This window comes from Anomalospiza imberbis, chromosome 3, assembly GCF_031753505.1.
Source record: "Anomalospiza imberbis isolate Cuckoo-Finch-1a 21T00152 chromosome 3, ASM3175350v1, whole genome shotgun sequence".
NCBI classification, from domain to species: Eukaryota; Metazoa; Chordata; class Aves; order Passeriformes; family Viduidae; genus Anomalospiza; species Anomalospiza imberbis.
In genome coordinates, this window is record NC_089683.1 from 104,207,994 (window position 1) to 104,220,352 (window position 12,359).

At 45.1% G+C, this 12,359-nt stretch overlaps 1 protein-coding gene across 5 annotated transcripts in view; it reads right to left on the minus strand.

The window, feature by feature from the left end:
• Positions 1 to 89: 89 nt before the first annotated feature.
• CCDC85A (coiled-coil domain containing 85A) overlaps positions 90 to 12,359 on the minus strand; it is a 168,140-nt gene continuing 155,870 nt past the window's right edge. For 3 of the 5 annotated variants that reach the window (XM_068186166.1, XM_068186163.1, XM_068186164.1), the window contains 2 exons: positions 7,697 to 7,816; positions 90 to 2,079 (listed from right to left, as the gene is read on the minus strand). In XM_068186166.1, coding sequence (XP_068042267.1) covers positions 1,990 to 2,079; positions 7,697 to 7,816 — 210 coding nt within the window. In that variant the 3' untranslated portion in view covers positions 90 to 1,989. The remainder of the gene's footprint in view (positions 2,080 to 7,696; positions 7,817 to 12,359) is intronic. The other 2 variants (XM_068186168.1, XM_068186165.1) reach the window with 1 other exon arrangement.

Here is a 12,359-nt window from a genome sequence, read left to right on the forward strand (position 1 = left end):
CTCGAGCAAGCAGGAAACATTTTCAATGGCTCCTGCCTGTAAGCCCAAGCAGCTCAGAGCTTCAGTGAGTAAAGGAGAGCAAACAAGGGTGGGATTCTATAATTTATTACCGTTACTAAGATGAACACAATACTTGATACCCCATCGTATGCAGAACTGTAAAAAAATAGTTTTAATACAGTATCAAAATTTACACAAGTGTAGTGTCAAAAGACCAGTGTCCCTCGCTTGGCCCCTGCACATCCAGAGTGCAGGCACAAGTACAGGTGTTACAGCTCTTCATACATACAGAGATAGGAATACAACAATTGAAATTGAACTCTGCAAACAATATAGGGGAGAAAACAACCTGGGAAGAGAACAAATAGCTGTCTGGGCTGGGGGTTATATCAGAAACCACGCAGGAGGGCAATGGTTCAAAACAGAACACTGGATTCTGCATTTCCAACTCAAGGAGAAGCAGTGAACAGGAGTTTTCCCAAGAAAGCAATGCTGGATCAGAGGTCTTACACTGAATGGTACCAAGTGAAAATAACAACAGAAACCAACAGAATTACCGCTGCAAATTAACACACTTTTTCTGAAGACAGATAGCAGATTTACATCATACTCCTATATAACAAAAGATTGTACAGCAACAGAGCTACATTTCACTGCAAATAGCCCACAGATACAGTCCAAGCTCAGAAAAACAGGTTCTGACTTTGGCTCAAATCTTAGTAACCAAGAACAAACCAGAAACCCAGGAATTGTTGCATTCCTATTTTTTTAAAATTCATTTTTATTAGTGTTTTTGATACTCAGCTATGGTAAAAAGTTAAGCAACAGCATTCAGTCACAAGCCTGTTGCACATTCATACATGAACCTATCATTGCTTTAAGATATACACAAAATATCTATCGTTGTAATTCAATACACACAACTAGGATCATACACAGAGATAAAAATAAACTAAGCACATCTAGGGCGCCGTCTGGTCAAATCTCAGGCAATTTGAACAAGAGCTTTCTGCCTCATAATAATGAAAGACGTGCTCTGAGGATAATAAAACCTTTTTCTTTGAAAGAATGCTACAGTGGCAAGAAAAGCTTTTTTTATAATGCAGTGCAATCTTTTAGATCCTTGTAGGCTCTCGTTAAACAAACCAGCATGTCTCTAAATTAAACAGTAGAAATTAGCATCCTGACAACTGGAATATAATTTCCAAAATAAATTCTAATGGAAATCCTGACTTGAGACCTGTAATAATGATGCCTAAGTATTCTGTTCATTAAAGGGCTGCTCATTAAACACCTTACACCTCTTCAGAAGATGTGCATCAAAGTGAATCGAAAAGAAAGCTATCTTGACTTTCATTTAGAAAGAAATTGTGGATCACTACAAGTACTGTAGTTATGCTACACTACTGGCTGGTTAGGACTTTATGGTCTTTTAGCACCTCCAAAGGCAGGTATTCTACCAAAGCAAAAAAATCACCTGGAAATTGCCTAAGCACCATTAACGGATCCTTTACAGACTGAAGTGTGAGTTACTAAGAAGCGACTTTCTCAAACCTGTGGAGACCAAAGGCACAGTTTATCAGTGTCTCTCCAGTCTGCTGAAAAATCTCTCTCAAATCCATTGGAAAATTTGTTCAGGCCTATCAGAGATTCACTGTAATTAACCAAAATAAAACTTATTTCGCGTAACGCCTGCAGAATCCCAAGTATCTTTTAGTTAGGATGGCAATACCTCAGTGCTTCTAAGGGTGGAGTGTTGCAGTGAGGGCGCAGAGCTTCATTAGCTGGGATATTGGAATAGCAGGATTGGGGGACACTGCCACATGGCTCCCTGCCAGACCCCTGTGCAGAATGTCCCCCCTTTCCAGCAGTCTCTTGCAGTGCAGACCCCCGTCATCAGCTGGGAATTGTGGCAGACACAGGCGGTGCTTCCCCTCTCCTGGGCAGTTCAGACCGTGCTCTTCAGAGAGAGGATGTGCTCAGGGCCTCTTACATGGGTCCTTTGTACTGATTTCCTGACAAGTGTTGTCTAATTCCAGGGCACGACCCTGCAGCATCTCCAAGTTTCCTCCACACAACCTAGAGGGAGGGATGGAAAGACAGCTCATTATTCCCAGTTAAGGAGCACTGGTGTTCCTATGGACATGCATCTGGAATGCCACAGCTCGGCCCACACACCATGCAGCACAGCTAGGACACAGGGCAGAGACACACAGCAGGAGCAGAGACTGTCTCTCAAGGGACACAACATTCCTTCTGAACACAGAAAGCACATGCTGCCAGGTAAAAATGATTAAAAACAGGGACACATGAACTGGCACGTGCATCACTGGGATATTTTACGCTCCACACACAAGACTGAGGGTGTTTGCAGACCTCAACAGAAACTGTCCAGCTAGTTCCCCAATTACATCTCTTGCAGAATGTGATTCAGAAGCACAAAGATCCATCCAGAGGTGCCTAAACATCTCCAGTTTAAAACCCACAGAGCAGTTCTCTATAGCAAAGGATTTACTTGTTCTCTTAAAATCAAGCAAGGCATTAGAAGTGTTTACCCCACTAGTGCTTCCTTGAGGTCAGAGGAATTGTGCCTGCACTCACTGTGCTACACTTTGCTTAACACCCACGTTACAATACTGGAGTTAAAAAGGCAGAGAAGTGATACCCCCAACACTCAGGGAAGTATTTTATAATGATTTATAGAAATGTTGATGGAATAGGAGCACAATAACAGTAGCTTGTGTCATGTCCCCAGGCCTCCCAGGACCACTAGAGACAAGAATGGTGATTCCTATCAATTGCATTGCAATTTCAGATTATTTCTTTGTAACTGCTACTAAATCACCACTAATCTCCAGGAAAACAGCAATATGACTGTCAAGGAAGTCAAAAGCCATTTTCCATTGTCATCATTCATTATTTGTATTTTACCAGTGCCTAAAGTCCAGCAGTGTACAGACTCTACATTAGCTGGCACTGAATAAAAACAAAGGAGCCGGATCCTGGGAAGCTGACATCCTGAAAAGGTAGTTCCAGTAGCTGATGAGCAAAGGCAGAACAAACCCAAGGTGCTACTGTAATTCTGTGCAAGAGATGGGAAAATAACCCAGTTTCTCTGAGCCTTTGCTGAAGAAAACATGAGCTTAAGGATGAAAACCAGAAACACTTTAGACTGGAAGCAACATGGCTACAGTGCTAAAGCACAGGGCCAAACAAAGTCAAGTCTTCAAAGGGAACTGTCTTTAATTCCAATGGGTGGGCATGACCCAAACCCTGCAAACTTGCCATATGAGCAAAATCTTGCAGTCAGGAATCCCAAGTCACCACCATAAAAAACGTGTGTGTTTGATGTGCAGTGAAATACTGCAGTGGTGAGAGCATGAAAAATGGAGGTCCAGTGGCACCTCCCAGATTGGGTGTCTGTGGCACAGCCAGGCTGGATCTGACTATTCTTTCCAACCTCTGGTTCCTGATTTTCCTAACTTAATACTTGCAAAGAGGAAGATCTCCTGGACAGCTTTTGTGAGAAGGCACATTGCACCTACCCATGACTTTCAACAATTTTTCTTCTCAATAAATATTAAGACAATATTTACCATGCAGCTAATGCTGACACGGTAATAAACCAGGGGGTGACTCTTCCCAAAGTCCCTTATCCCAACTGAATGAGTGACCCCTGATTGCTAGGAAGGGACAAACCCATGCAAGAGAGCTCATGTCCTAAGTGCAAGTGACGAGTTGAGGTCAAAATGTCACTCAAAATAATTCCAATTTTCAGCAGAAACCTCAGCTAAAGGACAGCTGTGAGGCTCATGATGCAGCCATGGAGATTGCTTTTTAACTTACTTCCAACACAGCAGAGTGCCAGGATGCAGGAATGTCCCTGGAAGCCAGGCAGGAACCTGCACCCAACTGCAGGTGTGACCCATTACATCTGCTGGCTGCAGCAGCATTCCAGCCCTGTGGGACTCCATGAGCAGCAGGAAATACCCCTGGAATTCTCTGCTCCCTGAGCTCTCCTGCCCAGCTACACCCCTAATCCCAACTGGCGTATCCCACCTTCCCTTGGCCCCCCTTCCCAAGTGAATTGCAAACAAAACTTCCCAGTAACCTGAGAAAAATCATGAATAACACCCCTCCAGACATTCCTGTGCTTTGGAATTACCCCCATGCTCTCTAATACACCATGAACTACCTCTAAACCTGCTGCCTCATGTGGCTACATTCTCAAAAGGCACTATAAGCTTATAAATGCAAAGCAAAACCATTCCCAAATACGTTGTTGATGAGGAGGTACCAGTTCCATATGCACATCCTGAGGAGAGAATTCCCACCTCATTTATAGTAATAAAATACCAGCACGATCATATACCACCACAAAATTCCTACTGCATGAATTACACATCCATATTTGCATTTTGCAATATTTTGGTACCAGATTGCATTTTGGTACCAGTCAACACCATGCTTCAAAATTCTGGAGCTCAAAGGGAAACTTGTCATCGTTCCACTGTTTTCACAGGCAAAACGATGCCATGGCAAATGTTTCCTGTGAAACACCCACAGTGCATCAGGCTGCAGCTAAACACTGAGTTACAGCCTGGCAGGAACTGCAAGGAGAATGCAAAAGAAAAGAAACATTATAATCAGTTCATCACAAATCCCCTGTGCTTTTAACATGGACTGGGTGGGCGTAAGAGTAGACAAAACCAGAAAAAAAATAACCAACTATTTAAAAAGTATAATAATATATCAGTAGTCAAATCAGGCACAGATTTTAAGAGTCAGAGGAAAAGGGAGCATTTCAATACCAGCAGCAGAGCTTTGAATGGCTGGGAAACAAAGGCACAAGGTGGGATACAAGTATATATTTGAGATTTACACAAAGGAAGTGATAATGTCAAATTGAGTATTTTGGAAGTGGCATTACTTACATCACAAGAATTTTTATGGATTACTATTAAATATGGATAACTTACAAACTGGGGTTTTATCCATAAATTGTGAAGGAATATCATAGGCAGAAAAATACAAAAGGGCCATTGTTCAGGGGGGGAAACTGAGGCGGGCTTCATCACACTTGCTAAGTTTTATTCTTATGAAGGATAAATTCAGGTCAGCTGAGTCATACTGTACTTTATCCCAGCTATATTGTACACAGAGGTTTTTCTGATCAATACTAACCCATATGTTAACATTACAGTGTTCCTAATGAAATAGTAATTGCATTACAGAAACAGTAATTGATTGAATTTCCATATAAAATCTACAAGGGCGTACTTGTAAAGTCAGCATTTAAACCAAGATTACTCTGCATCTTCAGGTGTTTCCAGGCTCAATATGGAATATTAAATTAAACACCTTAAACTTACCCTGCACATTTTTCCAGCTGTCTTAGTGCAAAGCAAATCTGTGTGGAGCACCACAAGCAGTTTGGTCAGATACAAGTGGCCCAGGCATGGGGACACACACGTGTCAACTTCTTCTTCCAGCCATCCTGCCTGGCAGAGCAGGTCAGGGAAGAGCCTTAGCCAACCAGCTGCATGCCAAAGCTCTGCTCTTGTTCCCCACTTCTTCCACCAGAAGGAGAGTCCAGGCAATTGTTTAAATATTTTTTCATTTTTTCAAAGCCAGGAAGACAACAGCAGTATTTTAACAACTCCCTCCTTTGTTTTCTAATGGAAATGTCCCTTTGAAACACATTCCTGCTCTGTAGGTTTCTTGCTGTGCACAAGTGGTTGCACTAACAATGAGGTTTTATAACAGAGACTATTTCTTTATTGCAGGAATTCCAAGTTGCCAAATTAGTACAGAAAAGCAGGCTCCTGATGCTGGCTGGTTCTTCCTCCTGCACCTGATTCTGCAGAGTGTGCATTGCCCAGAAAGGCAGGACCAAACCCATGTGTCCACCCTGGGAAACAGCAGGGTCTGCTCCCTGACTGAGGATGGGCAAGTCAGGCAGTCTGTGAGCTGACAGCTCACTCTCCATTTGGATACAACACTTCATTTGTATCAATTGCTGCAGTTCCTCCTAGTGAACTTAAAGCTCAGCTTTCACCTCATATTGAACTAAACTCTGTGTATTTCTTATCAATCCATTTCAGCAAGCAAAGCATCAGCTGTTGTTCCAATATTTCACTTACACAGACTAGCTGTTATTACAGGTTGTCAAAAGCACCTTTTTAAATGCTCTCTTCAGGGAAGAGCCTCTGCCAAGGGGGATTTTAAGAGAACTACAAAAGGCTTTTTTCCATAATGACACATGATCTCTTGACAAAATTACCCAGCATAGCTTTACTTTCTAGGCAACAGCAGGTGAAATATATGGAAGGTGCAGAGAGGACCTGGAGCACTCTGAACCAGGCATTCCTTGGGAGCTGGGAACGCTGTACAAGGGTGAGAACGGTGCATTCCCGGGCAGAGTGCTGCTGGCAGGAACGTGGCTGGGGAGGCCACTGCAGAGGGGATGTGCCAGTGAGGGCACCAGGAGAGGGGCTGGGGCACTCTCCGCTGCCTCTCCCCTCTGGATGCCAGGAAAACAGGCGAGGTGGCTGCAGGGAAGCGCTGCTGTGGCAGGGGATTGTGTTACAGGAAGGGATCTGATTGCTGTAAGTTGTGCTCGGTTCACTTGCATAAACCCATTTCCTCAGGTTCCACCAAGGAGAAGCCAATGTCACCCGGCCTGAGGGGCACAATCACCCTGTGCAGGAACTCGGATGCTCAGATGTCCAGGTAAGTCAACAGCACTGCTGAGCTCAAAACCAGAGCAAATGTCTGCAGAAGTCCCTTCCAGAAAGAGGGCAAACGTCCCCCTCCAAGTATGTCCCTCCAACACCTCTACAGGTGAGGAATAACACCCAATTAACCTAAAGCAGGTTAGAAACGTGTGAAGCACAGGAGAGAAGAGGTGGCCAGAGCCCCAAACAACCACGACTGAGACAGCACTGGGACAGAGAAATACACAGCCCTCTCTGTGCTCAGCTCTCCCTGAGTTTTATTCCCCTCCAGAAGAGCACGGACACCAATGGTGCCTGTGCCGCAGTGGGATAGTGAACTCAGCCACTTGTTGTCTCACGTCACCGCATAAACCTTGGAATCTTTAACACTTTCTAAGTTTCTTTAATTGCAACAATTTTACTGCTGACAGAAGGGGAAACTTGAAACTTTACCCCTCTGATTACTTGTGTCAACTGCTGTGTATCAATGCCACACAGGCCTTTGCAACCCAGCCCTCACTTCAGAGTAAAACACATCTGTTCCCAAGTGAGTTTCAACACTGACCTTGGGATTGCAGTCTTTGCTATTTTTAACACAAATATACTGTGTGCCTTGGCTTTATCTCTGCATTAAAATCTTTCTGTCAGCACAGGTTACAGGAATCCCTTGTAGTCCACTGGAGCACAAACATGCATACTCAATGAAAGACTTCCTTATTCAGCAAAACACCACTTCCAGCCTCAAAGAAAAACTACAAATGTAACATGGAGAGCAGCTACAGCTGGAACCAACACGGCTGAGAGGGCTGGACCCTTCAGGAAACACACAGTCCACAGATGCAATGAGTGACAAACAAAACAACCCCACTCATGACAGTAACATCCCGGTGGTGCCCACAGGGATGTTGCCAGGACAATACACATGTGTTGAGGGACAGACAAGACGTTTTGCATGGACTGTACCAGAGGAGCAGTGTTACCTTCAGAGCATTTACCACTGAGTCAGACTGCTGAGAGGCTGAGCCATGTCCACTGACGTTGGCTGGCTCGTTTGCAGAGCAGTGACTCCCCTCCGCCCCTCCTGGCATCCTAATGGCATCCTTCGCAAAAAATTAAACACTCTTTAATACACAAAAGGCTTGGTCACTGATTAAAACAGATGTCAGTTATTTATTGCTCTTTTGCAAAAGGCTGAGAAGCGCCTAAGGTGTGTGTTACTCCATAGTCCCCCTCTTTCCGTGCCACAGTAACCAAGGGTCACTTGAGGCAGAGTGGTGGCACTGCTTAGTGTCACCCAAACGCTCTGGCCCTCAAGGGCGTCTCCCTGGAAAAAAAAAAAATCAGGACATAGTAACAAAATTTCTTATGTGTGTACATCGCCTCACAGAAGTGCTACAAAGTTTAGCTACATAATTTCAACCTCAGTGTAAGGTTTTTAGGAGGTCTAATTTTATCTCCGTAATTCTGGAGGTTGTTCCTTCAGCAGAACTCATATTTTTGAACGTTGCTGCGAGGTTTGCGACACAAGCTGAGCGGCAGCCAACCAGGGAAGGAGTCAGGAGCTCCAGGCTGCCAGCTCCCTCCTTCCCTGCCTCCAGCTCCTCCAAGCAAGGGCATGGCCCCCTTGGCCTGAGAGATGTCAACTTGTCCCCAGCAGTGACAACCTCAGGGGCTTTGTCCTCCCAGTGGACACCTGGAAGGGCTCTTCAGGACACTGCTAAAAAAATGCAAGCTACCTAAACTCTTCCAGCCCAGTCACCTCCAACTTTGCAGGATGTAAAGCATCTCCTGGAGTGAGGTAACCCGAGCAAGCAGGCGGCTCTGGAGGAGCGCTAAAAATACCCCTGCTGCATCCGTGGGCAGCAATGTGAGTGCTGCAGCTGCAGGGACTGCCCCAGCCCCGCTCCCGAGCTGCTCCCAACCCGCCCTGCTCTTCCCTTTCATTCCTCATGTAGAACTTCGGGTAAAAAAAAAATAAATTAAGAAATACAAAGAAGCAAAACGGTTTAAAGACCAAGGGATGGAAATTTCCTCCCTTAAAGAGTAACAAACGCCATAGGAAACATAAAGAAATAATGTAGCAGTAATTCCTGCTGGAATGTGTGGGAAATGCATTTCTGAAGGAAAAATAATGACAGTGGAAAGAGCCTCTGATAAGGATCGGTGCCCCATGTGCAATCATTTGCCCTGCTGAGCAAACACATAGCGCAGGGCAGAGCTTTTGGGGGTGTCTCTAATCTAAACAATAGGAAAAGATGAAGGTGGGTGTAGGAGAAAAAAGGCACAGAGTGATGACACGAGGCTGAACTTCACAGATCCAGTCTGCCTGAAAATTCATTGGAAAGTAACCCAGTCCAAAGCAAGTTCCTAATGCTCTTGGGATATGCTAAGGCCGCTGTAAGCAATAGTGCAGGCTCAGAGCAGTGCCAAGGGGAAGAGAGAACCCTCCCAGCCACCCAATACATCAACTCGACCCCCACAGTCATCTGGACTGGACCTCACATATTTTTAAAAAACCCTAAAAATATTAAATATGTTAAAAAGCACCAAACCCCAGAATGCTGCATATGCTAAACCCATAGAAAAGGTACATTAAGCCTGAATCTGAAACCTCATTTCATAGACAAACTTGTCCTCCTGCCAAGCACTGGATCCACATAATGCATTAGAGTGGACACTAATGGATCTCATAACCAGGCTGACAACAGCAGCACACACTTGGGGCTGTGCAGGGCAGCATCCTGCAATCCTCCTCAGCAAGGACCAGGAGCAGTTTGCTGTGAGGTATGGAGGGGTTTTAGGACTTTGCTTTGGGAAGGATTTATAGATCTGTTAGTGACTGGCCAGACTTAACGCTGTACTTTGAGAAAGGAACTGAAAGTTGAAGGAAAAGTGGTAATAAAGCAGATTGTAACAAGTCTGGGTTAGGATAAATTCAATCTCAGTTAAAGTATTCTGTTTCTTTAGTAACTCCAGAGACAGGAAAGGTTTTGGTCAGTTTTGAATAGAAAATAGAAATATTGCCATTAAAATGCAGAGAAAATGAGTACAGACTACATATGTAAAGCCTCCTGAACACAATAAAATCCAAACCTCCTGCAAGTGGTGCTGCTCTCAGAGTTCAAGCCTTCCTCCAGGCAGTTGTGTTCCACAGCCTCTTCCCTGCCATATGTAGCACATTTTTGTCTCCTTTCATGAGAATGAGAAACTAGTGAACACAATGCTTCAAGCAGCCAGCACATGTTGGTATGAGACTGAAAATTAGTACTTCCCCTGTGGACATCCTTCTCCTTCCTTCCCCTGTCCTTGATAAGAGACATAAGTTTTCTTTAAACAGTAAGGCAGATTTTGCAGCCCTGAAGGCCCTTCCCCAGCTCAGGGATTTCTCATGCCAGGTGAGGCCACTCCACTGAGGCAGTAAATCTTCCGCCTCCCTTGGAGGAAGCTTATTCCAGGGAATGATGGGGGTGCCCAGCCTGAGCATGGGCCCTGTGAGCTGGAGACACTCCAGCACTGCTGTTAGGAGTTCCTGAGGCAGGGAAGCAAAGCAGCAGGAAAAGGCACTTTGCCAAAGCATGGGGCCTTGGGGGACAAGGAACTGAGGTCTGCAGAGCCTCTGGCACAGCTGCTGCTTCCCAGAGAGAGAAGGGACACGTTTCACCTTCCACCAAAACCTGCCCTTGGCCTTGCACTGTCCCTGTCACTGCCCAGCCCTGAGTACAACTGGATCCTGAGCAGGACCTCGAGGATGGGAAGAGAAATCTGCTCCCTTCCTCCTCCTCCCTAGCTCCACACAGCACCTGCATCTAGCCACTGGAAGCATATTCCCTGTGACAGATCTTTTCATTTCTTATCCACTGACAAACTGTGAAAGTGGATCCAAATTGGACAGGAGGGATGAAGCCATAGCTCTGCAGTGCTGAAAACTCTAGAAACTTTAAAAATCTGGCGTAATTGTGAACAAAGATCTGTATAACATCGGCACCTGAGAAATAATTTACTTTTTTGCTCATCTCACACAACCAGCCTTCCCTACTGGCCCTGGCCAGCCCTTGTGCCCAAGTACAGCCGTATGCACATGGCCTCTTCTGAGCCTACAGGGATCTGTGTGCAGGTCATCCCACTGCAGAGAGCAGGTAAAACCCACACTGTGTCCTGTGTAAGGCTTCCCACAAGGATCAGAATCCCTGAATGCACAGATCCATTTGCTGTTAGATGTAAATCTACAAAATATCTAATGCCAAAACGTGACTCTAGCGAATAGAAAGAACAGGAAATCTGACTCAGCCCTGCAATATCACCTAACAAAAAGCCCAGATGAATGGAAATTTAGCATTTCACTCACACTAACTGCAAAATGTTACTACTTAGGCCATTTTCCCACAGCGCCAGAGGCAAACCCTGCACTGTACCCTGGTCAGGGTCAGAATAAAGACCCCAGTGTAAAACAGGGCATTTTGTGATGGAGAGAATTAATCACGAGCTTTTCTACTTAAGTCAGTAGAAAGCTTCATTTTTTCAATCTGTGTTGTTGAAAAGGACAGCCATGAATGAAAGCCACTGTAGTGCCCAGCCCAGTGTCCAGCTCAGTCCATAGGAGTCCATGTGCCAGCCCCTCCAGAGGTGCCTGGCACACAGGGAGAGCCAGGAAGGGAAAAGCAGTCCATGGCTGCCCCAAGGACACTCACAGTCACATCATCAAAGCTTCCAAGAGAGCAGGATTTTCCTGCCTGCTGGGCACTGCTCTGTTCGCTCACCATCCAAGCCCTACCTCATTGTGCAGCAGCCTCTTATCCCAGAGGCAAGTGGTTTACAGGGAAGCAGATCCTTCCTGCTGGGTAGCTGCCACACCAGTTCAATCACTACCTGATTTTCAAAGCTTTTTTTCCTGATTTCTCCAGCCATCAATTTCCCTGTACAGCTCAAAGCAAACACAGACCGTGTTTGTCAGCGTGTTTCAAACAGGCAGGAGAAAGGAAAACCAAAAAGCAATAACTGCAGCATGTTGCTCTGTTGGATTAATAACTCACTAAAGAAAACAGTGACATTTTTTTAGGGAACATTCCTGTCAATTAAAATACATAATCATCAAACGCTGCAGTTTTTCACCTGTCCTCAAAGACCTCAGCAGAAACCTGCTGCCAAAATCCACACTCTCTCACAGTGGGTTGGAGGCACACTCATATTTTTGAGTGGCCAAAACCATTGCTGGCTTCACCCCCTCAGAAACAGCCATTTCCAGCAGGCCCTTCAGAAACCTCTTTTGATAATGAACAGGCAAGAGAAAAATGTTCTGGGCTGTGGCAGTTCCAAACCTTGGAGGCCACACATGTAAAATCCAGAAGATTCTATAGAGTCTACTAAAAAATCCTGAGGACAAAGTAATTCCAGACTTTTTGAGTAATAATTGGAAAAAACTACTATCTGTCCTCCGAGAGCTGCGACTCTCTGTACACCAAGTTTTTCTTGAATTTGTGTCTTGGTAAGTTGACGCTCATGAGCTCTTGTCTTCCAGCCCTCCCCTGTCAAGCACAATGGACACCCTGAGATAAAGGCTCTGCCCAGAACCTCAGCTGCTGGGAGCTGGAGTCCTTTACTAATGGCCTATTAATTTACACTGGGGATGGGAGCACATGAAGGAAC